The sequence below is a fragment of the Rhinopithecus roxellana genome, chromosome 16 (assembly GCF_007565055.1).
Source record: "Rhinopithecus roxellana isolate Shanxi Qingling chromosome 16, ASM756505v1, whole genome shotgun sequence".
NCBI classification, from domain to species: domain Eukaryota; kingdom Metazoa; phylum Chordata; class Mammalia; order Primates; family Cercopithecidae; genus Rhinopithecus; species Rhinopithecus roxellana.
The window spans coordinates 33,640,352-33,663,437 of NC_044564.1; the positions used below are offsets into that span (position 1 = coordinate 33,640,352).

At 42.0% G+C, this 23,086-nt stretch overlaps 1 protein-coding gene across 6 annotated transcripts in view; it reads left to right on the forward strand.

The window, feature by feature from the left end:
• Positions 1 to 23,086, forward strand: part of NTRK2 (neurotrophic receptor tyrosine kinase 2) — a 366,752-nt gene that overhangs the window by 138,895 nt on the left and 204,771 nt on the right. For 3 of the 6 annotated variants that reach the window (XM_010378082.2, XM_030919806.1, XM_030919807.1), the window contains one exon: positions 5,755 to 10,953. The exons of the other annotated variants lie outside the window; for them this stretch is intronic. In XM_010378082.2, the coding sequence (XP_010376384.1) occupies positions 5,755 to 5,792 (38 nt within the window). In that variant the 3' untranslated portion in view covers positions 5,793 to 10,953. Of the gene's footprint in view, positions 1 to 5,754; positions 10,954 to 23,086 lie in introns of those variants that run through there. 6 annotated transcript variants of the gene reach the window in all.

The window sequence follows — 23,086 nt, forward strand, 5'->3', positions numbered from 1 at the left end:
TCTCCCCTATAGATTTTTCAGTATATGTTTATTGAAGCAAGACAGAAAAGCTAGACACACCCCTGGAGAACAATAGATTAATTTGGGTGTCTCCATGTGGTAGTAGTAAAACCTTTTGAGCATCTGAGTACCTGTCAAACTACAAATTCATCTTTGTTTTTCTCTACTCCACTTACAGCAATTTTAGGTGATTCTGTGGATAGGGCAATGGTTTCCGTCTTTGGATGCATTCCCTATCCTCTGTGAAGTCTCTGAAATGGTAGTTGTTGAGTCCTTGGACACTTGTCATCGGGGCCTGATGATTAGAGCATATCCTCCTTAGAATTGTTGAGTTTTAATTGTGCAATAACTTTAGCTTTCCTTACAAATTCTAGCTTTGCCAAGTGTGCTTTCTATTTTCATTTTCAGCTCATAGCGAAACTTTATTTTGCAACATCAAACCAGAACATTTCCTTTAAAAGCCTTCCTGACCATCTCAGTAATTTTAGTTTTTCACCTCCAGCTAATAAACGGACCATGTTTTTTTCCCCTTTGTCCCACATACACTACTGTCATTTTGATCAAAGTGAGAATTAGAATAAACCAAGTCTAGCACCTTTTCCCCAGGAGCTTAAAATGCTCCAGGAAGTACTCACTGGGTGTCCACGTGTCTCACTCTGTAGCCTTCACTGTACTTCTGAGAAAAATGTGATTTTGTACTGGAAGCTTTGGAGTGCCTGGATTCACCCAGTTGCCAATGAGAAGCAGCAGATCCTGCATTGTGTTGCATCCTTCCTTCTCCTTCAATTCAGTTGGGTTGTTGAGTACACTGGAATTTGCTATGGTTTGAATGTCTGTCCCCTCTGAAACTCATGCTGAAACTTAACCCCCAGTGTGGCAGTGTAAAGAGTTGAGGCCTTTAGGAAATAATGGGGTTATGAGGCCTCTGCCCTCATGAATGGATGGGTTCATTCATGGATCAGTGGATTAATGGATTATCACAGGAGTGGGACTGGTGGCTTTATTTAAAGAGTAAGAGACAGCTGTACTAGCACACTCAGCCTCCTGGGCATGTCATGCCCTGTACTGCCTCTGAACTCTGCAAAGAGTTCCCACCAGCAAGAAGGCCCTCACAAGATACAGCCCCTCGACCTTGGACTTGTCAGCCTCCGTAACTCTAAGAAATAAATTCCTTTTCTTTATAAATTACCCAGTTTCAGATATTCTGTTATAAGCAACAGAAAACAGGCTAAGACAAAGAAAACTCAACATTTAGACCTTACTATTGTGAAACCGAAAATGCCTTCAACTCTTGGTATTTGTACGAGGCTGTGTTGAGCATAGAAAATGTATAGACATGCTCCCTCTGTCCTCCTGTGGGATGCAGTCTGAGACGGAGGGAAATCAAAAGAAAATAAATACAAGTTTTAAAAGGTGCAAAAGAAGGTCCATGAGTGGAAGTGAATGCTGCACAAGTTTAGAGGAGGGTGAAGTAGGTAGGTACTTGCAGGAGAAGGCTTTTGCACTGGACCTTGAAGAATAGTCTGAGTGTCTCAAAGGAGAGCTCATTTGGTGGGAGGAGATCTCAGGAGAAGGGATAGCATGTGGACAAAGTACATCCTTGGGAAGCAAAAGGGATGTTTAAGCAACTTCTGGATTGAGCACAGAGAAGAAAGAAACAGGACCAAGACCAGGACCTAAATTTATATATGGGGAGATTTCTGCTACGGGTACAGAAGATACCTTTGTCAAAGAAGGACTGACAATTCCGAGGCTCTGAGTTTAGATTTTAGCTCTCTCGTTCATTCTTGGGTGACCTTGGACAATTCACATTCACAATGTGAGTTGAGTGAGTTATCTATAAAAGAGAAAAAGCGACAACAGCAAGGGATAGTTGGTGCAGCAACAAACAGATACGAAGTGCTCCACAAACACCAAATTAGGACAACTGGTGTTTAAGCCCAGATGCTGAAGCAAAGCACAGATGTACCTTGCTCACATCTCACTTTGTGATGGAAAGCTTTTTGAACCCACTGTATTCTAGACACCTGATGTTATGAGAACACAGGAATTGATTATTTCATTTTACCCAGTAAACATTTTCAGAAGACTTACAAGGCATTTGTTTTGCTTTCCAATGAAGGTGAGCTGCTACCCTGGTACCCTATCCACCAGATCATCTCCAATGGCACCATGCCACACAGATGCTCAAGTTGGCAGTTTTCTGCTTGAACTCTCCCAATGACAAATGTGATAAGATTTGCTTTTTTAGATAGCAGCTGCATCTTTCTTCCGTTCCCTTCACTTCCTTTGGGCTCAGCAGTTTTCCTTTTTGCTCCAGATAAATTGCTGTTAATTTAAATGTACTGCAGATCCTTGCCATTTTATGGCTGATTGCTTCTGAGTAATAGGAGGAAAATGTGTGCATGTTTGAATGTAAATAAATTTAAATGGGTTGTGAGCCAATGATAAAAACGCAGAGCACTTCACTGACCTTCAACTCGCTTCCCTGCCCAGCCTTTCCCTTTGAAAAGGTCAATGAGTAGGTCCTCAATCAGCAAATAGCAGAGGTTGAGTTTCAGGCCACATCCGGTTTCTTCCTTCTCTGTTTTCAACTTTGACTTTACATCCCAGTTCTCAGATAGCACCTGCTTTATCCTTGTTCCTATATAGCTCAGCTAGTGCGTGCAATGGTGGCAAAGTTTCTCTAAAGTTGTTTTTGATAAAGGAGCTGGTCTCACGGTAACTACCATGCACCATCGGAATGCTACAAATGCTTCAGAATGTCACATTGTCAAAATATCTATATTTCAGGCTCATAAGCTAGACAGCTCGTTTGGCTGCTAAACCCACAAGATGTTCAGCCATTTGTTGTGGTCTAAAAACTTTCCCCCTCACTAGGAGAAAATAATCCTCTATTGTTTTATATCATTTTGTGGTCCTTCGAGTTTTTTATAATATGAGAGGGCAAAAGTTACGAGATCCTGGTAGGTAAATTGTGGCCTGGATTGAATTTTGCCATCAATCTCTCTTGAAATCAAATTAATTTTTCAATATGTAGTGGAATATCTTCAGTCTGTACACAGTGTGGCAAGATCAAGGGTATGAAAGGGTAGGGTGACTTGCCTTCTTTGAGGTGAAGGGTGGTAGAAGTGGTAGTCTGAATGCATATTGCCTACAATTGCAACAGGCTGGCTTTTCCTCAGAAGAAAAATACCGTATGTGTTTTTATGCGGGCTTCACTTGTTTTTATGGCATGGACGTGTGGAGCTGAGATCTACTTCTTGGGGAAGGATGGATCACAAAAGGCAAGCACAAGAAGGTTGCAGAGGGACACTTGACATCAATTGAAATAGGGGCCAGGGCAGTTGCATCCTGAGTGGATGGCAGTGGTCCAGTAGAACCGTCATCTGGTAAAGTTAGCTGTGTTTCCAACTGTAATAATTAGTGAGCCTGGAGGGGCTTGTGGCAGGAAAATAGCAAACAGACACAAAGAAAGAGAAGCCTGGTTAAGTTACTGCTGTAAACATGCTGGGATTAGTAAACTCTTGGAGTTCCTGTGCCATAAACCCATTGGAAATAAGGCTTTATGCCAGCAGTTTAATCGTTGTGTTATTGAGTCAACAAATCTTTTTATTCTGGGGTCATGCTGTCTCTATCACTGAGTTTCTCCTGTTTTTGTTGACAAAGTTGCCATCCTTATATTAATACTCACATTGTTTCAGTGGGAAGGAATTTGAGCTCCACCCTCTTACAAGATAAGAAGTTTGATTTGTTAATTTGGCCTGCTCATTTTACGTGCTACAGTGCACTGGTAAACTAGCTCAGCTTCTGTTTGCCTGGAGGCGAAACTGTTAGAAGGAGACTGGAGACAGATATGAAGGAGAATTAATCAGTGCCACTGAGTGCTTCCTAAGTTCTCAGGGCTTTTGTGGGTGACTAAATCCATAAATGATGTTTGGCATCTGTACCGAGTTCTTTTGGAAGGGCAGAAGGGAGAAATGCCGTGGAAATTAAGCTCCGTAGACTCGTTTAGCATTGTTGTAAATGATGACACAGATTGGTGGTGGTAGTTACAGTTCTGGAGGCAGATGACACCAGCGCTTGGCAGACCAGACGCCAGGTGGAGGAAGACGGAGAGTCTGCATGGTTGGGCTTGGAGGTGCCATCCAAAGTTGAACTTGAAAATGTCTTGAAGATTTCTATTATGATATGGTCTATTTTGCCACTTATGGATCTCATAAAGATTCATGCAAATTAATCACAGAATTATGTATACTAGAACCTTCACTGATCCACTGGGTTTCCATGGGCAAGTTCAGTGAAAGCTCACTGTCTTCTTCTTGCACTTTGCCCTAGTTGACTGGCTATGGAATTGGAGTTTCTGAGTTGGAATCTGAGCTTCATCACACACTAGCTGTCGGACCTTGGGCAAGCTGCCTCCCGCTCTGGGCCTTTGTTTCCTCAGAGTAAAGAGGTCACAATAGTAGAACTTATCTCATAGGGTTATTGTGAAGATAAAAAAGGATAGTTTGGGCACAATGCTAAGAAGAGAACTGGCACAAAGTAGATTCACTGTCATTTATTGAGCAAATTAAGTAGGATTACTTAATGTTAGATATTACATATCATATTATTTATATATCATTATATGTAATATATACATATACTATATGTCTTATAGATATAATATATACATATACAATATACTGCATGTTGTATGCTATATATTATATGTTATATAATAAATATTATATCTCCATATGTGTCAGATATTTGCTATAATACTTAAAGTTAAGCAACTAATTAATTATTTTATATTAGGATTCTTAGAAAAGAATAGCCGGGCATGGTGGCTCACTCCTGTAATCCCAGCACTTTGGGAGGCCGAGGCAGGTGGATTGCTTGAGGTCAGGAGTTTGAGACCAGCCTAGGCAACATGGTGAAACCCTGCCTCTACTAAAAATACAAAAATTAGCTGCGCATGGTGGCTCATGCCTATAATTCCAGCTACTTGGGAGGCTGAGGCAAGAGAATCGCTTGAACCTGGTAGGCAGAGGTTGCAGTGAGCCGAGATCTCGCCACTGCGCTCCTGCCTGGGCAACAGAGCAATACTCCAAAAATAAAAAAAAGAAAAAGAAAAAGAAAAGAATCTAACTATTTGTATTGTCTAGTATTTCACCAGTTAAAGTTAGCCAGTTCTCTGGGCCAGTTGCTGAGTAACTAATCAGTTCTTTTAGAAACGAATTGCTAAAATTAGCTGGGGAAAGAAAATCAGGATTCGGGTAGTTAGGTATTGTTGAAACTAATTGCCCCCACCCATAAAGACAAATATTAGGTTGGTGCAAAAGTAATCATGGTTTTTGCCATTGAAAGTAATGGCTTTACTTTTGCATGAACCTTTATATAAAAATTATTCAAGGGTCATTTGTATTGTACACAGATGTTTCCTCCTTAAAGTAAGCTGCTGACAACTGATACAGTTATGGGTGGAGCTGTATGCAGAAATCTTTTGCATTTCTTTTGCTTGTTTCATGTACCATGTAAAATCAGTTTTAAGTTTAAAACTAAGTTGCTCAATAATGAGATGCACATTTTCCCCCAACTTCTGTTCTGTTATTATATATTGCTCTATGTTTTAAAGCATATTCCATGTTGTGTCTCATTTTTGATGTTTATTTATTATGTTCATTTGAAAGTTATTGTACTTGTATGTTAATTTTCATTGATTTTTCTTTTGAGCATGACTTATGTTTTATTTTGTGTTTCTTTTAGGTTTTGTTTTGTTTCATAAGATCCCACTGGATGGGTAGCTGAAATAAAGGAAAAGACAGAGAAAGGGGCTGTGGTGCTTGTTGGTTGATGCTGCCCTGTAAGCTGGACTCTTGGGACTGCTGTTGGCTTATCCCGGGAAGTGCTGCTTATCTGGGGTTTTCTGGTAGATGTGGGGAGTGTTTGGAGGATGTACTATATGAAGCCTGCATATATTGTGAGCTGTGATTGGGGAACACCATGCAGAGGCAACTCTCAGGCAGCTAAGCAGCACCTCAAGAAAACATGTTAAATTAATGCTTCTCTTCTTAACAGTAGTTCAAATATAAAACTGAAATGAATTCCCATTGGATTGTACTTCTCTTCTGAAAAGTGTGTTTTTTGACCCTACTGGACATTTATTGACTTAATTGCTTCTGTTTATTAAAATTGACCTGCAAAATTAAAAAAAAAATTAAAGTTGGGAACAGGTATAAGTTCACACTAAATAGTCTAATCTACATGTAACACATATTTTAGTACGATTTTCTATAATCAGCACTGAATTCAGAGGGTTTGACTTTTTCATATATAACACAGTGACTTAAAGAGTTAAGGGTGTATATGACATCACTCTGGGGACGTGGTAGTGTTATTAAAAGGTTATTTCCTTCACTGTCAATAAAAGTCCAAATGTTTAGCTTAAGTCTGAGAGTCAAACAGTGTTAAGGATTGCCTTAAAGTTCCTTAGCCAGCAAAACAAAACAAAACAAACATTTAAAACATTTAAAAGGAAGAAGAAGGAAGAAAAAAAAAAAACAAGAACAAGCAGCAACAGCTGTTTTGTTGGGGCTGTAGACTTAGGTTCGGCATAGTCAATTTCAGAATAACTAAGGGTGGAATATATGCATATGGTAAAATTATAACCTTGCCTTTTTTTATTTGCCCTGGGCGATCCACCTGCTTTTTAGAAGTCTGCCGAGTGAGAAGGCCACAGTATCTCATGCTGTTTGCATTACAGAACTGTAGCTTTTCTACTCTGAAAAGGCCCGGGAGCAGAATGGCTGGCCTGCTGTGAGCAGGAGAGGAGATTCTAAGAAGGATAGTCCCCCAACAACATACTGTCATACTGCTGGGTTTTCATGGGTAGGAAAGCTTGTCCTGACCCCAGCAGCAAAGAGGTGGCAGGTCGCTAATGAATATGTGCTTTATAATGTCCTTCTTCATTGCTGAGAGGGCAGCCTTAGAGCTATGGATTTCTGCATCCCTCCTGAGTCTGACCCATGGACACCTGCTTCATTCACTTTAGCATCACAGCGACCTTCATATGCTGTGTTCAGTCTGTGCCAGGCAGTATCCCTGTCCTGAAGAGAGGTTTGGCTATCCCCATCCCACCCCACCCTGCTCCTTTTTTGTCAGGAGGACTTCAGAGCCAGGCCTGCAGCATTTTGTTTGAAAACACAATCAGCTCTGACTGTTAGACATGCACACAGACACCATAGCTGGATTGGAAACTTTTTTTTTTTTTTTTGGAAATAGTTGCACAAAGGCTGCAATTTAGCTTTGAGGTTCTATAGATTTTTAACTAGTCCAACACAGTCAGAAACATTGTTTTGAATCCTGTGTGAACCAAGGCATTAATCTTAATAAACCAGGATCCATTTAGGCACCACTTGATATAAAAAGGATATCCATAATGATTTTATACTGTATCCTTTACATTAGCCACTAAATATGCTATTGCTTGATACAGACCTTTCACAGAATCCTATGGATTACAGCATTTCACTTGGCTACTTCATACCCATGCTTTAAAGAGGGGCAGTTTCTCAAAAGCAGAAACATGCTGCCGGTTCTCAAGTTTTCCTTCTAACTCCATTTGAGTGTAAGGCCAGCTGGCCTTCCATGTGGGGAGGTCCAAATATTTTCTAAATTCCCATTTTCTTATTCGCGGCTAAATGACAGTTTCTGTCATTGCTTAGATTTCAATCTCTCCCAAAGGTGTTGATTTACAAAGAGGCCAGCTAATAGCAGAAATCCTGACCCTGAAAGAAAAAGTGAAATTCAAGCTGTGAGCCAGGCAGGAGCTCAGTAAGGCAAAGGTTCTTGACAATCTGCCTTTTGGTACAAAAAAATTTTTTAAGCTTTTATGTTATACCATAGAGCCGTAGAAAGGCTATGGACTGTTTAAGAACTATTTTAAAGTGTCCCAGACCCAAAACGGAAAAAAAAAAAAAAAAAAAGAAGAAGAAGAATATTTGTACCCAACAGCTAGAAGGATTGCAAGGTAGATTTTTGTTTTAAAATGTAGAGAAGTGGACAGATAAAGCAATTTAATATATCAAAGATCAGTTGACATCTCCTAGGGAACGATGAAAACAGCAGGCTATTAGAAAATTGTTTCATATGATTCTCGTGTTCTTTTCGGTTTTTTAATCCCTAAAGATCACGATCAGTAACATAGTTTCTCTTTTCTGTGCTCTAGATCACCCCTTTTCATCATTTTGCTTTCTGTCTCCCCTATAAGAAATGTGCTTTTTAGAGCTTCCCAATGGCATGTGTTGCATTTTTGCAGCATTAGAAAAGGAGAGGTAGCATTTTTGCTGAAATCGGGCCTGTCACTCTCCAACTAAAGGTTCTGGCACTGCAGTGCCAGGCAAGTCTCCTAAATGAACAGAATGACCTGTATGAGCCGATGCCTGCCCTTTCAGAGGGGCTGCTGTCCCGTCGCAGCCAACTGTGCCCCACAGGAATGGGACCCCAGGCTTCCAAATCTTGTGATTCTTTAGGAGAAACATGAAACCTGGATTTTGTGTGAAGTGTCCCTATTGTTAAAAAGTTGGCTCAGTTATTTTTAAAATATTTTGTAAGCCAACAAAAGTCTGTGGGCTGCCAGTTTGTTACTTTTGTCTTAAAACATGATCATTGTTCTCTCACTGTATCCTTCTGTCTTTCTTTTGCAAATTCACTTTTGTTTCTTCCTGACCTTGCCATTGGTCAGGGCTTTGTTACCACAAGCTAAGAAATTGAGTTTAACAACCCAATTATCTGAAACATGTCAATTACCTTTGCTCCTCTCCTATAATTCCCACCATGCTGTGACCCTCAGCTGTCTGCCCTTGCTGGGAATTCTGCACCAATGTCTTCCCTCAACCCATTCTCTGGTTGGTCCTACTCCCGTGTAGCCAGAGACATCCTAGCAAATCCTTCCACCTGTTGTATCTGATACCAATTTCTTTTCGGCAGCGCTCATGTCTCTTGGCCCAGTCAAGTGCTGCCAGGTTTAGATAGGAAAGTACATGTCCCATTTTCATGGGTGCCCTTAATGTGGTCCAAGTCCTGTATCTTATTATATTTACTCATGGCTCAGTGGGAGCCTCCAGAGACCCTCTCAGGCTGCTGATCTAGACTAAGGAACGCGTCCAGTATCCTCACACGAGACATTGACTCTGTGATGACAAAAGTACCAATAGTCTGAGGCTAAGAAAGGTTCATCTCACAACAGGAAAAATAAATGTCAACATACATTAGAGAGAATTGATTCAGGGCTTTTCTCTCCCAGTCTCCCAGCAGGGACTGATTTCATTTCCGACCCATTAGGTTTTCTTTCCAGAAATAGGTAGCAAGGACAAGAACTAAACAATCCCAGTCCCACCCAGCAACACAGAACACAGGAGTTTGCTTTTGGCTTCTCACTTTCCAAGTGATCCTGAATCAGGCCCAGAATAGCTGAGGCTTGGAGCATCTCCTCAGACAGAGCAGAGGTGACACCTGTTCAGCGGTGTGTGGACTAAATAACTCGAGGAGCTCAAGAGAGAACACCAGTTTCACGCCAGGTGCGAGACACAGCACGATGGAGGGAAGCCCGCTTTCTCTCTCCTCTTCTGTTCTCTTTATTCCTTTAGGGCACCTGACTTCTCTTTCTCCTCTCTCTCTGTCTCTCTCTCTCTCTCTCTCTCATATTCTACATTGACCCCATGACCAACTGAGAATGTATTTTTGTTTCATTGGTTGTTTCGCAGAATTAAAACACGCACAACTTTTTATTCCTCCATTGCAAAATGGAGTCAGGATGCTACAGAGGCCCTGTGCTTTCTTCCTTTGCATGATTTACACCTCCACCTATTTTGGTGCTAGCTGCCTAGGACTTCTCTCTTGGTTTGAATTTGATTCCTTCACACTACACTAGAAGTTCATTTCATCTTATTTTGTCCATTAGGTTTGGACAGATATGGAGGGACAGATATGGAGGGACAACTGGAGTGAGGACAAGCAATTCCATACAATATAGGGTCTCTCAGGGTTGGTGCATCCAGCCATGTGGGCAGGGCCAGTCACATCTAGTCTATGTCCCCAGAGCCTCTGGAGTTATGCAGCGTAGCTGACTCATCTCCAAGGAAATTAGTACAGAAGTAACCACTCTATTAAGTGTGCTCTGCTATGTTCACATGCCTGTAGTACCTGCAAACCATGCCAGGTTCCTCTAAAGACATAGGAGAAGATTAAGGACTCTCTTGGACAGACCATGAATTGAATTTGCTGCTGGGTGCTGCCAGACTGAATTCGGTTGACAGAACTCCCAGCCCAGGAAAGTTCCATGAAAGCGGCTGTCGCAGAAGGAAATTTCCCACTGAAGTCAGTCCATTTTCAAGTTTTGGGCTTCAGAGGCAAAAGAATGTCCCAGCCACCTGATGTTGATGGTGAGGTAACTCTAAGTTTAATTCAGACTAGTGTTGCAGTGTAGCTTTGGCATGGTCATGAACGAGCACCCAGAATGTGTTGAACCAACCCCCACCCCTAACTACTGACTATGACTGCAGTAGGTTTTTATTGGGAAAAAAAAATGTGTGAAAAGCAAAAAGAAAGGAACAGAGTTTTTAAAATCACCTTTATTGTAAGTCAGTCCATTTGTGAATTGAGTATAAACATATGCAAAGTAACAAGAGATTCCTAAGACAAATCCTTCAGTTTCACCCACTTCATGTTCAACCATTTGCTGTAATCCAGAGGCAGCCTGTGAATCATTCTCATGCCCTGTGTTCTTTTTTTTTTTTCCTATAATGTTCCAGGTTTAAAAGCCATTTTTTTCCACATTTTCTGTAAATAATGGATAATCATTTTTAAAAATTTTATTTTTAGTGCTGTTTTAGCGATGTGGATAGATCATAAATGTACTTGCTGAATTCAATCATTTTTAACAAGCCAATAAAGTTTGATAATTCACTCCATGTGTCTTGCATTCTCTATAGATCTTGTGTACTTCCTCACACGTCCGCAAGTGTGTGCTGTCACCCGAGTACTCTTGGTTGTGTTCAGAACTGAAGACATTAGAAGAAATAGTGTGAGAAATGTCACTGAGAGTTTCAGGGGAGTCCCAAACCCATTTCAGATTCTGTGATAAATTATCCCGCCAAAAAGGACTTTTAAAATTTCTGTCAGTATGAATTGTCCATTTATTGTTTACTGATTTTTGCATCAGAAATATTTTCATTGGCTAAAAGGCAATCCTTTAAAAAAAAAAAAAAAGCTTATGAGAATTTTTTTTTAAACCCTAAATTCTATGGCAAAGCCCTTTGGTATTTAAAAAACTTGAAATGACCCAGGTCACAACAAGAGAGTATAGTCAATGCTCTGTTTGTCTATTCCAAATGACTTTGTGGACATATAAACATAATGACTTGGGCTTGAAAGCGAGAGAGAGGGGAACATGTTGGATGTAGAGGGAAGATACCATGAGACCATAACTGTTAGCATGGTGCCCACACTTCATGTCCCTTTTGTCTCGATCCTCAGGTCAGCTGCATGGTTCCTGCCCCATTTTTCCCACTGAAAACAGTACGTAAAGTGAGATTTGTAGGACCTCAGGCTCTGATTCATTTGAGCTTGCCATCCCCTTCTGTTAACACCCAAGGGATTTTGCTCTAAATCGAACTTAGGGATTGGAAAAACTAATCTAGTGTGACTTCATGCTTTGTCAAGTATACTGCCCCTCTTTTAAAAGCCCAGTGTTGGGCTGGGTGTGGCGGCTCACACCTATAATCCCAGCACTTTCGGAGGCCAAGGCGGGCGGATCATGAGGTCAAGATTTCAAGACCAGCCTGGCCAACATGGGGAAACCCTGTCTCTACTTAAAATACAAAAATTAGCTGGGCCTGGTGGCAGGTGCTTGTAATCCCACCTACTTGGGAGACTGAGGCAGGAGAATTATTTGAACCCAGGAGGCGCAGGTTGCAGTGAGCCAAGATTGCGCCATTGCACTGCAGCCTGGGTGACACTACAAGATTCCATCTCAAAAAAAAAAAAAAAAAAAAAAAAAAGCAAAAAAACACCCCCAGTGTTCAGTGTTAGTGACTTGTGCTTTTTCCAAACTCCCTTCTCCATTTATTGAACTGAGAACAGGTTGCATCTAACATCTGAAGGTCACATGATAATTTGGAGTGGCAGCTGTTTGTCGCAGACTATGCAGGTTTGAATCCCAGCTATGTCTGCAAACGATATAATCTTGGGAAAGTTCTTTCACTGCTCCATGCTTCTGTTTCTTCCTTTGCAGAATGAGATGATGGTAATAAGAATAGTACAATACTTACCTCACTGGGCTGTTATAAGAGTTAAATGAGATGACTCAGGTAAAGCCCTTAGCACATTGCCTGGCAAGTGGGACACTTGGTATTGCTAATAGCTAATACTTCAAAAGAGCTCTGGTTGGCGGGTTGTTGGGTGTACCTCAGTAAATGTCCAAGAATTACAAACCCACTTGCATATCTTGGTCATATGCAGATTGTGTGGTTGCAAATAATGGAAACCAAATGAAAGGAAACTTCACTCACTGGGCCATCCTGGGTGTGGCCCAACCTGTGAAGACTACTTTGAAACTGTTTCAGGAGTTATTAGGATCCTGCTCTTGAATTCTTCTCTCTATCAAAGCCAATTTGTACACACTGATTCTGCCTCAAGTTTGATTTTGATAAAATAAGAGGATCTGATTTATTTGGCCAGTATCCTAACAGTTCCATGAGTTCGAATGATGGTCTGTCATTTGCGAATTCTTGGAGAAATAGCTCTGAATGTCTTACAGTGAATACAGCTGGCCTCACTAGTTCTCATTTTATTAATTCGGAATTCTTTTTATCATTTCAACAGGGACTGCATTAACTTTAATTTTTGAATTAGCTATTGAAAAATAGATTGGTTCAAAGAAAAGATAGTTTCAAGTTCCCTCAAGACTTAGAAACAAGTATTCACAGGCAATGAGTTATGAATAACTAGATTATTCTTTTCCTTCCTGAAGTCGTTTCTGGTAATAGCTCTAGGAGGCCACACATGATTGGCCTAGTTGGAACGACTTCATGTTTGAAGTCACAAATTTCATGTTCTTTAAAATACTTCATAATTTGCACTTTTTTTCTTATCATTAAATCTTTTTAAGTGAGTGGCATTGATGTTTTTCTAGCACTTAATTTAGGACAATTTTACTGTTTTTACCACCTTTCCTAGCACATCCTTTAGTGAGCTCTACCACAGGACCTAAGAGGTAATGATAGGTGACAGGCATTGACTTCAAACTTAAGTGCTTCATGATCCTCCCAACAACCTTATGAGGCCAAAGCTAATATTGCCTATATTTTAAAGATTAGGAAACTGAGGAATGGAACCCATGAGGGACTTGCCTCAGGTTACCTAGTTAACAAGTTAAAACTAGGATTTGAATTCAGGCAGGCTGGCTGTAAAGCTGGTGCTCCCGATGTGAACTGGATTCTTGAACTGGGCTGGAGCTAGAGTGAGGCCAGCCAGGTGTCTAGGGCACAATTTGAAAGGTGGTGGCAATGCTAAGGTTCATGCAAGTGCCCAGTGGCCACTCCTACTAGCACTGGGAGTTGTGTTATTGTAGCAAAGTAGAATTGTGAAGTTAACTGAAGTCACTGGAGAGGCACCCTTTGATCTCAGCAAGTCCTCAGGTATTTGTGCCATGAACAAATCCTTTGCAGATCTTGACTTGCAAGTATGTGGCACAGTAGTGAAATTGGCACATGCATTTTAAATTTTACCTTGTGAAAAAGAGAAGTTGCATCAAGTCTCTGTTCACTGCTAATTAGTTAATGAAAAAACCAGAGCACGTTTGCTTTGTCCGTTGTAACTGAAGATGGATTTGCTGTTTTTGATTGCCTTCAGGTGAATTTTTGCATCACTCTTGAACTTTAGTACTTCCCATTCTTTTGGAGTAGTCCCTACTCTCCGATGAGTGAACTTGAGGGAAACCTTGCAAGTGGAAAGGGCCTGGTGGGAAGGGGTGTTGAGGACACATCCTGCCACCTCCATGAACAGAATCCAGACGTCAGAACAAGGTGGTGAAAAATGCCTGCGCTGTTCCTTGCCTTTCAAACACCCAGAGGCAGAGCAGCGTTGGAGCAGCTTGGTCACTTCCATGTGCCTGTCCTCAAATGTCCCGTCTGGCAGCCAGTAACTGAGAGAGACTGCCAAGGGCACATGCTAATTTTCCAGTCATTTGGTCAAGCCCCATCTCACATGCTACAAGACCCTGGAGCCTGTGTTTACTGAGTTAAAATCTCTGCCTGACCATAAATTATTGAACAGAAAGTTCCTTCCCTCACTTCTTTAAAATTTTTAACCTGTCGCCAAGAAGGAAAGGAGAAACCTCTTTTGTGTTTATTAACCACGTTTCCATCTCTTTTTAATAATTCTCGTCATGCTGTAATCAGTCATGTTGAATTATTATATGAAAACATAGGCCACGGCTGTTTGCTTTAAGGATTTTAATTCAGCCTCAAGTAAATTCACGCAATTTCACCTCAAGCCCCTTTAGTAGGAGTAGGAAGTACAGAGTCGCCAGCCCTGTTTTACCTTCTGTGGGGAGTTCTCGGTTTGTCACCTGAACTGGGACACAGCTTCTGAGGGAGCTTCCAGGTTTTTCAAAGACTGCTTGCTCTCAAGGCAGATTTTCCTCTTTGCGTTTACTCCAGGCTCCTGGGTCTTGGGGAGGTTGATTGATTACCTCTCCATCACCCTTGACTCAACTCTGTTGGATTGAATGTCACGTCTAATTACATGCAGGTCTCCTGCTGGCTTCTCAGGGCGTCTGACTCTGTAGGGTGCACTGGCAGGTCTCAGGTAGAGGAGACGTTCAGGGTATGTCTGCTGTGTTCCCCCTGTGGAGGTGCCAGCCTTAAACAGGCTCAGTCCTCCCTATCTGGAGTCCTGCAGAATGGCGCCTTCTCTGTGGTTCCAGCTCTCCCTGGGATCCAGCAAAGCTATTTTCCCCTCCATCCCTGGAGTTGGTATCTCCATCCCTGGAGTTGGTAAGGTCTTCCCACTGTTGTCAGTCTCTGAGTGCCTATTTCCTGTTTGTTTCTTTACCCCGCCCACCTCTCTCTGTGTGGCCCTAAAATATATCACTTCATTTGAACCATATGGGGTGAATTATTTTTCCTTGACAAAACCCTGAGACATATGTTATATTCTTTAATATATGATCTCATTTTATCTTCCACCAAATCTCTTCCTACTCTAGTAAATATTTATTAAGTGTCAATTACAGTTGACCCTTTAACAATGTGGGGATTAAGGGCACCAATTCCCTGCACAGTTGAAAATATGAGTATAATTTTTGACTGCCCCAAAACTTAACTACTCATAGCTTACTTTTTTCTTGCTTTTTTTTTTTTTTTTTTTTTTGAGACAGAGTCTCACTCTGTTGCCCAGGCTGGAGTGCAGTGGTATGATCTCTGCTCATTGCAACCTCTGCCTCCTAGGTTCAAACGATTCTCCTGCCTCAGCCTCCCTAGTAGCTGGGACTACAGGTGTGCACCACCATGCCCAGCTAATTTTTGTATTTTTAATAGAGATGGTGTTACACCAGGTTGGCCAGGCTGATCTTGAACTCCCAACCTCAAGTGATCTGCCTGCCTCGGCCTCCCAAAGTGCTGGGATTACAGGTGCAGGCCACCATGCCTGGCCAATGGCTTGCTTTTGACCAGAAGTCTTACTAATTCCATAAACAGTTGGTTAATACGTAGACTAGTATCTACATATATTTTATGCATTCATGACATATTTAACTTTTAATTTTTTCAATACTTCTAGGTTACAAGGTTCAACTGTTAATTTTTTCAAATTGTTTCAAATCTCCTAAAAAATTCCAATATATTGATTGAAACAAATGTGTATATAAGTGGACTTAAGCAGTTCCAACCTGTGTTGTTCAAGGATCAAGTGTATATGTCGGCCAGTGAGCTAGGCGCTGGGAGGTACCTCCACAAACCAAGCCGACTCCATCTTTGGCCTTATGGGCTATGGCCTAATGATAATGTCTATAATATTGATACCATTGCTGCCCATAATAAGAGAACAATGGCTTAGAAAGTTAAATGACTTTTCCAAGGTCACACACATCAGATTTGTCTTCCTATAAGATCCCTGCTTCTGGCGTTGTTTCTCTGAGGCCAGTGGTTTTCCTTTGTATCTTGGGTGTCTCTAGGCTGCAAGTTCTGAGCTAGCCATAAGAACTCTGTTCTTCATTTTGGTGGCTGCAATTCTTCTTGACTTGGTGTAAATGCATAAGGTATCCCTACCCTTGTAACCTGTTTTCTCTTTTTTTCTTTCCCTTTCATCTGTTTTTTAAAAATCATTTTCTTCTTTTTCTTCCGGTTCTCTTTTTACTCAAGACAAACATCATAAATATGCTTTGTCTTTTCTTTAATTTTCATACTTTAAAGTTTTCAAATTGGTTGGGTGGAATGTACTTAGCTTGTGTGTTTATGTGTGTATGCAAGAGAAAGAAAGAGAAAGGCTCAAGTAAAGAAAGGGCACAAGAATTTACACACACACACACACAAACACACACACACACACCCCTATGGAATAGGAATACCATGTACTTTCAGCTCTATTTGATTAAATGGGAATCTAATCCCAGTACATACACCATTTACCATTATCACCTCCTCAGTGCTCACTGTGCTATAACACTCCCAGCTCTTCTTAAAAAACTTTCCATGTTGTATTTTTTGCTCTTTGTTTTTACTTCCTTATAAATAGCAAGAAGTTTTGCTGAGAAGAAATGATTACAAATCCCAAAAGGTTGGTGTTCCGTTCTGAGCTCCAAGATGTAAGGATTGAGTGGATTTCAAACTTGGCAAAATTTCTGACTTGGCAAATGCTTCCATCCTTATTTATGACAGCTTGGAAACTTCCATTTTCCAGGGTTTATAAATGATGCTGCTGATTTTGTCTCCTTTTTTTATTTTGCTGTGAATTATAAAATAACCAGCCTGAAGGTTTCCTTATAATGTTAACCCTCTTAGGAGAGAGAGAGAGAGAGAGAGAGAGAGCGAGAGAGAGAGAGAGAGACAGAGAGACAGAGAGAAGAGAGAATGTGTGTGAATTGTTGTGTTCTTTCTTTTCTTGGTTATGAGGTGCATTTTACATATTTCATAAGCCAATTTACTTCCCTTTTTCTGCCTTTCAACAAAATGAAAATCTAGAAATGTTGAGGTGTGGGATACAGAGAGTGACAACCTGTGGTTGTCATTGTCACCACGAAGACCTTCTTGGCCAGCAGTCCTGGGGGATGATAAATTTCATGTCCAAATAGCAATTTAGCATTTGGAATTCTGGAGCAAGACAAGTAATGCATAAAGTCTCAGAGAGTTTGTTTCTAGTGATGTGAATAGGCTATTTCAGGGGTCTCCATGCCCATATTCTTAGAAAATTGTCCAAGTGGAAGAAAAACAAAGAAGTTGTCACCTTCTTTTCCCTTGACCTCCCTCCTCCCCCTGAAGCCTTCTTCTTTTCCTTTTTCCCTTTCTCTTACTTTGATACTCAATTCCTCAAAGCCCACTCATCTTAGGTTTCTTTGTAAGTGCTTTTTCCTTTAGATTCATAGGAATACACAGAAATTGGGAGCCTTGATTTATTGGGTAGAATAGACAGATTTTTCCAAATGTGGGCAGTAGGAATTTTCCAGTGCAGAATGTGTCCTCTCAGAAGCAGACACCAAGATGGGATTAAAGCTGCAAAGATTTTTATTACTAGAAACTCCTGGGTGAGAGAAGCAGGGAAGGGAATTGGAGAGCAAGGGTCTCCAAGAGCATCAGACTGCAATGCAAGCAGGACTGTGGGTGAATAAGAGATGGACGGAGGCTTAGGTCAAGCACCCTCGACTGTTGTTCACTCTAGGGAGTTATTGGCGAGGCTGCTGGGAAGTCTTTGAGCCAAATCAGCCTTCAGAAGACTTCCTTGTCTCCCAGGAGGGTTCTGCCTTTGTATTCCCACCACTCTCAGTCATTGGCTCTGGAGCTTGGCCTCTGTGCAAATGAGGTGATAAATTCCCGAGCTCAGTGTTTGATACCCTTGGTCAACTATGTCCCCTGTCCTTGAAGGTCTGCGAGGTGCATTCTCAACAGTAGACACGGTCTTATCTGAGCTCCACTTGACAGATGTGCTCATTAATTGCTGCTTGCCATCTCTCTGTGAAACACAATGACCAACCTGCACAGCACCCTGGACACTCCTGGCTGAATATCTAGGTTGAGTGCTTACGGAACCTCCCCTTCCTTAAATGACCAGTAGGTCATTTCGTTGGTTAAAAGGGCTTCTACTACAATCATTATTTTTTTAAAAAGTACCCAGGTTGGGCAAGTCAACATTTTGAAATGTTAAAATGTAATTTTTGAGCTGTAGCCATCCTTTTATTTATGGCAACATAAAACAACATCTGAAACTAAGACCTGTTTTTGTTTTTCTCACCTACATACTAAAACCACGAGTGATTTTATTTCATTTTATGTAGTGTCCCCCATCAAACAAATTTCCTATCATGACAGCTCTTGTTATTGATTCATATTCTTTCAGAAGAGTGCTTATGGAAGTGTACATCAATGCCTTGCCAGGCATGAGGACAGAGTCAGAGTGGTACAGAGCGATGCATCCTCTTACACAATTACTCACCCCTGGACTTCAGCAGCCCTTGCATTGAATTGTTTTCAAGGAAAATGAGACCTTATTCAGATTCAACCAACTTTATTGAGTACTTTCTATGTGCTAGACCATAGGTTCCTGATTCAAATGACTACAGGTTGGGACAGTCCTGGGCGTGAGTAACTGGGATGGAGGGGAATGCCCTGTGCACAGCGTAGGGCTGCCCCTAGCCCAGCCCATGTTGGCGTGCAGGAATGAAAACCTAGTGTGCCCAACTCTTCTGATTTTTTTTTTTAAGACAAGGGGAGATCCGGGTTTTTATGTGAAATTTTCCAGTTTTTAAATGTTGGCACGACCCTTCACATTTTTTAAGGTCTCTATGAGCCAAACACAACAAGTGTTGATGCCAAATGTTGCCGTTTGTGACTCTCCTGCTGGACATTCTGCTCATAGCTTTCAGAAGTGGTTCCTTGACAAGAGCCCTGAGTAGGTCCTTGTCTGAAGTCAGGCTTCCTGGAAGCGGACGCTGAGATGAGGTTTCACGTGCAAATAATTTATTAAGGGTGTGCCTGGGACAGGAACCGGGAATCAGGACAGTGGGGGAGGAGCTAAGCAAGAGTATGATTTGAGCCAAAGCCTTGTGGAGGTGGTTTCAACCATTGAAGTTCAGTCATTTAAGTTGCCACTCAGAGTCGTCACACCCTGAGCTTAGGGAGCTGGGCTTTCATATATGTGCACCTGTCAGTCATTAGCTGAGGTTGCAACAGGCAAAAATGGGCTCCAATAGCTCAAGGGAAGTCCTCCAGAAAAGTGACACAGGTGCTGGATGTTGCCACTGCAGGACACACAATGGCAGTAACAGTGGTTCTGAGAGATCCCTCACGCCCCACCACCAGCGATCTGTGGCTCTCCCTAGTTGACAGGCTGAGCCAGAATTCAGAAACTAATCTTTTGACTCTGTGGCCAGTGCTTGTTGGCACCCTTTCCACCTGCTTCTTACTGAGATCAGCATGCAGAGTTCAGATCATCTTAGACCCTGGCCAGTTGGTATGTTGGCCCTGGGCTACTAACTCTTCTTTTTCTCTAGTAATGCATGGAGTGAGGGTGGCATGGCTATTCAGAGGAGGTGGGGCAGCCCAACAGGAGCAAGAAAGGGGCTCTGGAGCCCCCAGCCCTGTAGGCAGCCCTAAATGGGCTCCCCAGGGAGGCTGAGGAGACTCTCAGTTCTACATTTCTCTTGCTAAGTTTGGCAATTTCTTACCTGCGATACAGACAGTGTTTCTGGGTGCTCTGTGTCCCGGTGAGTTCTGGGTCTATGAGACACACTTGTCCTGCTGCTGGAAAGGTGGCCTTTTGGGGAAATAGGCCAGCAGTTTCTACATCTTGCATCACAGTGCCACAGTATATAGGCTGTTTCCTTTGGAGAGCTTAAAGCTATTCATGGATTTAATTTGGAGATACACCCTCTAAAATCCAACCAATTTCCCTTGAAGGAAATCTATGAGATCTGAAGAGAAAAGGCAGAAGCTACATCACCATCTGCTAACCAAACACCTCTGGATTTTGTGGGTTCCAGAGGCAAAAAGATCAGTTTTATTTTATTTTACTGTTTTAACTGAGTTCATTATGTGCCCAGACACACCTGCCCTGTCCCTTCTGCTGTGGTGGACAGTTTGCTCATCTTTCCAACTCCTGAATTACCCATGACAGCTTTCCTCTCCCTAGGCTATTGAATGTGGTTCCAAAAGCAAGCCAAGTCTTCCTCACCCAAACCTTTCAAACCTATCCATTTTGTGTACCCCCACCCCCTCCCCCATCCTCCAGGCCCTCTGTAGTTGAGAAGAGCAAGCTGGTCTTCTCTCTCCCTTCTCACCATGCTTCCACTCCCTGAGTCCGACATCATCTTCCCAAGATGCAGGCTTGAGCCTTAGGCAACTTGCACAGCTGAGTAGATTAAGTCCAACCTTCTCAAAAGAGCATTCCAAGTTCAGGACACTGTCGCTCCAGCCATGTTTCCCCACCCCCCGCCTCTGGTCCACTTCCTCAAGCTGCCTACTCCACTTGGTTTGACCCTCTTCCCGCCATCACCCTCAACTTATTGATTGGGCGACCTTGAACTTGGTACTTAACTCTCCAAGTCTCAGATTCGTCCTCATTAAAACAAGGGTGGAGTGACTAGGAGACTTAAGTGGAAAAAAAGTCTGGCAAGTCATTCAGACAGCATGGCATTCAGTAACGGTAGCAATGACCCTAACAATGATTATCATGATTGTTACCTATCTTCCCATGCACCTAGACACTGCCTCAGAATTCTGCACACAGAATGGCACCTTCTTTCCTATACTCCCATATTAATAATTGTGCCATAGTGTTCATCTGGTGAGAGGAGCTTGGGTCTGCTGTTGCTGCATTAAACTGGATTGCTCCAAAGCATTAGACCACATGCCACTCCTGTCAAAGGTGCTACTGTGCTTTCAAAGAAACAAATGAAAAAGATGTGATTCTCAGCTGAGTTCACTTTTGTTGAGATGTGCGAATGGTTCTGAGTAAAGCTATGTGGTACCTCATAGTGAAAGGCTCAATCAGAAATAGGGAGCTTCTGAGGCAGAGAAGATCAGTAAAGCTTTAGGATTCTGAATGAAACTAAATTCCACCCCCCATCCATGGACAGCAGAAGCCAATATCTCTGGGGAACTTCCTCAAGATGTGAACCAGGGGCTGCCATAATGAGTTACCACAAACGTGATGGTTTACGACAACAGAAATTTATCCTCATTGTTGTGGAGTCCAGAAGTTTGAAAGTGAGGTGTTGACAGGGTAGGTTCCTTTTGGAGGACCTGAGGGTCTCTCTTAGTTTCTGGGGGCAATTCTCAGCATCCTTTGGCTTGTAGCTGTATCACTCCAGCCACTGCATCTGCCTTCAGCTCACCTTCTCCCTGAGTCTCCGTGTCCTGTCTTCCTCTTACAGAAATTGTCACTAGATTTAGAGCCTACCCTAAATCCAGGATAATCTCATCTCAGTGATTTTTAATAACATTCACGAAGACCCTTATTTCCAGGTAAGATCGCTGTCACAGGTTTCAGGGGTTAGGATTGGACATATCCTTTTTACAGGCCACCATGTAACCCACTACCTGGAGAACAGAGTTGAACTGAGAGGTTGATAGCACAATGGAAGGTACATGATGTAGATGCCAAGAAGATCTGAGTTCCAATCCCTGTTTGGCCCGTGATGTGGACATATCCCCTAACCTCACTAAGTCTCAGTTTTTCCTTTTCTGTAAAAGAGGGATACTAATTTCCACCACATAGACTGCGAGAATAAGTTAACAATGCATGTATCTAGTACTTAGTAGATTCACAATATAATTATTGTCTTCATTTAATAAAAATTTAAATCTCTGGACATCAAGGTGAAAGAGACATATCATATGACTTTTAGTCATAAAAACACTTAGAAGGAGTTTTGTGTTTGTTGAATGAATAAACAAGTGTTCAGATCTGAAGCCTATCAGAAGTATTTGCTTTGTTCCAAGCAACAGAAGGGAGTTTGGCAGGTCCTCTTATGCACTGTCCTGCCTGCAGGGTGAATGATGATGGTGATGCCAGACTTTAAAGGAAGCTCCTATTTTAGACTGGTCTTTATAATCCTTAAAGAATACCATTGCATTATCATTCACTTCAGTAGTCCACACAGGTGGTCATCAGACTGAATTCTATGGGGAACTAATATCAAGAGGCAGTGTGAGGTGTCCCAACTAAAGAAAAAAACTTAAAGCACAGAGCAAGGTGGGGCCAGGCAAGTAACAGTTAAAGGGAGGAGAGAGGGGCAACCCCTCGGAGAGTGTGTGTCTTACTTAAACAGGGCAGCTGATAGTCACTGGCTCATTCAACCATGCATTTAACCCTTCTGCATGCCTTGGACTGTGCCAAGTGCTGGGGCCACTTGGGTGAGCAAGGCAAGTACTGTCTTCATGGAGCTTATGTTCTCTGAGCGCAACTCCAGCTCTGGGTGCCACGTGGGAATCCAGGGCTTGTTGCTGCCAAATCATCTGCTTTTTAAAGAGAAGAAGCCAGAGGTTATGTGAAATCTCCTGATTTTTAAATGTTGGCAAACAATGTAGGTTTTAAAGAACACTGTGCAGGCCAGACAAAACTAGCCTTTTGACTCAATTGAGCCTGTAGGCTGCCAATCTGTAACCCATGGGGTGGAATCTCATGACCTTTGCCTTAAGAAACATTTTTCAAATGTCTGATTTTACGCTAATTCTCTTTTTTCCTGACTTCGTTGCAAGCTGCTAATGCTTACTGCTTGTGTCTATGCCCTCCTGGATTTAATGATTCCTAGTTGTTTCACCTCTGTGTTTTCAGCTGAGCTAACCTCAGTCTATCAGCTTCTCCCTTGCAAACCTAAGCCCCATAC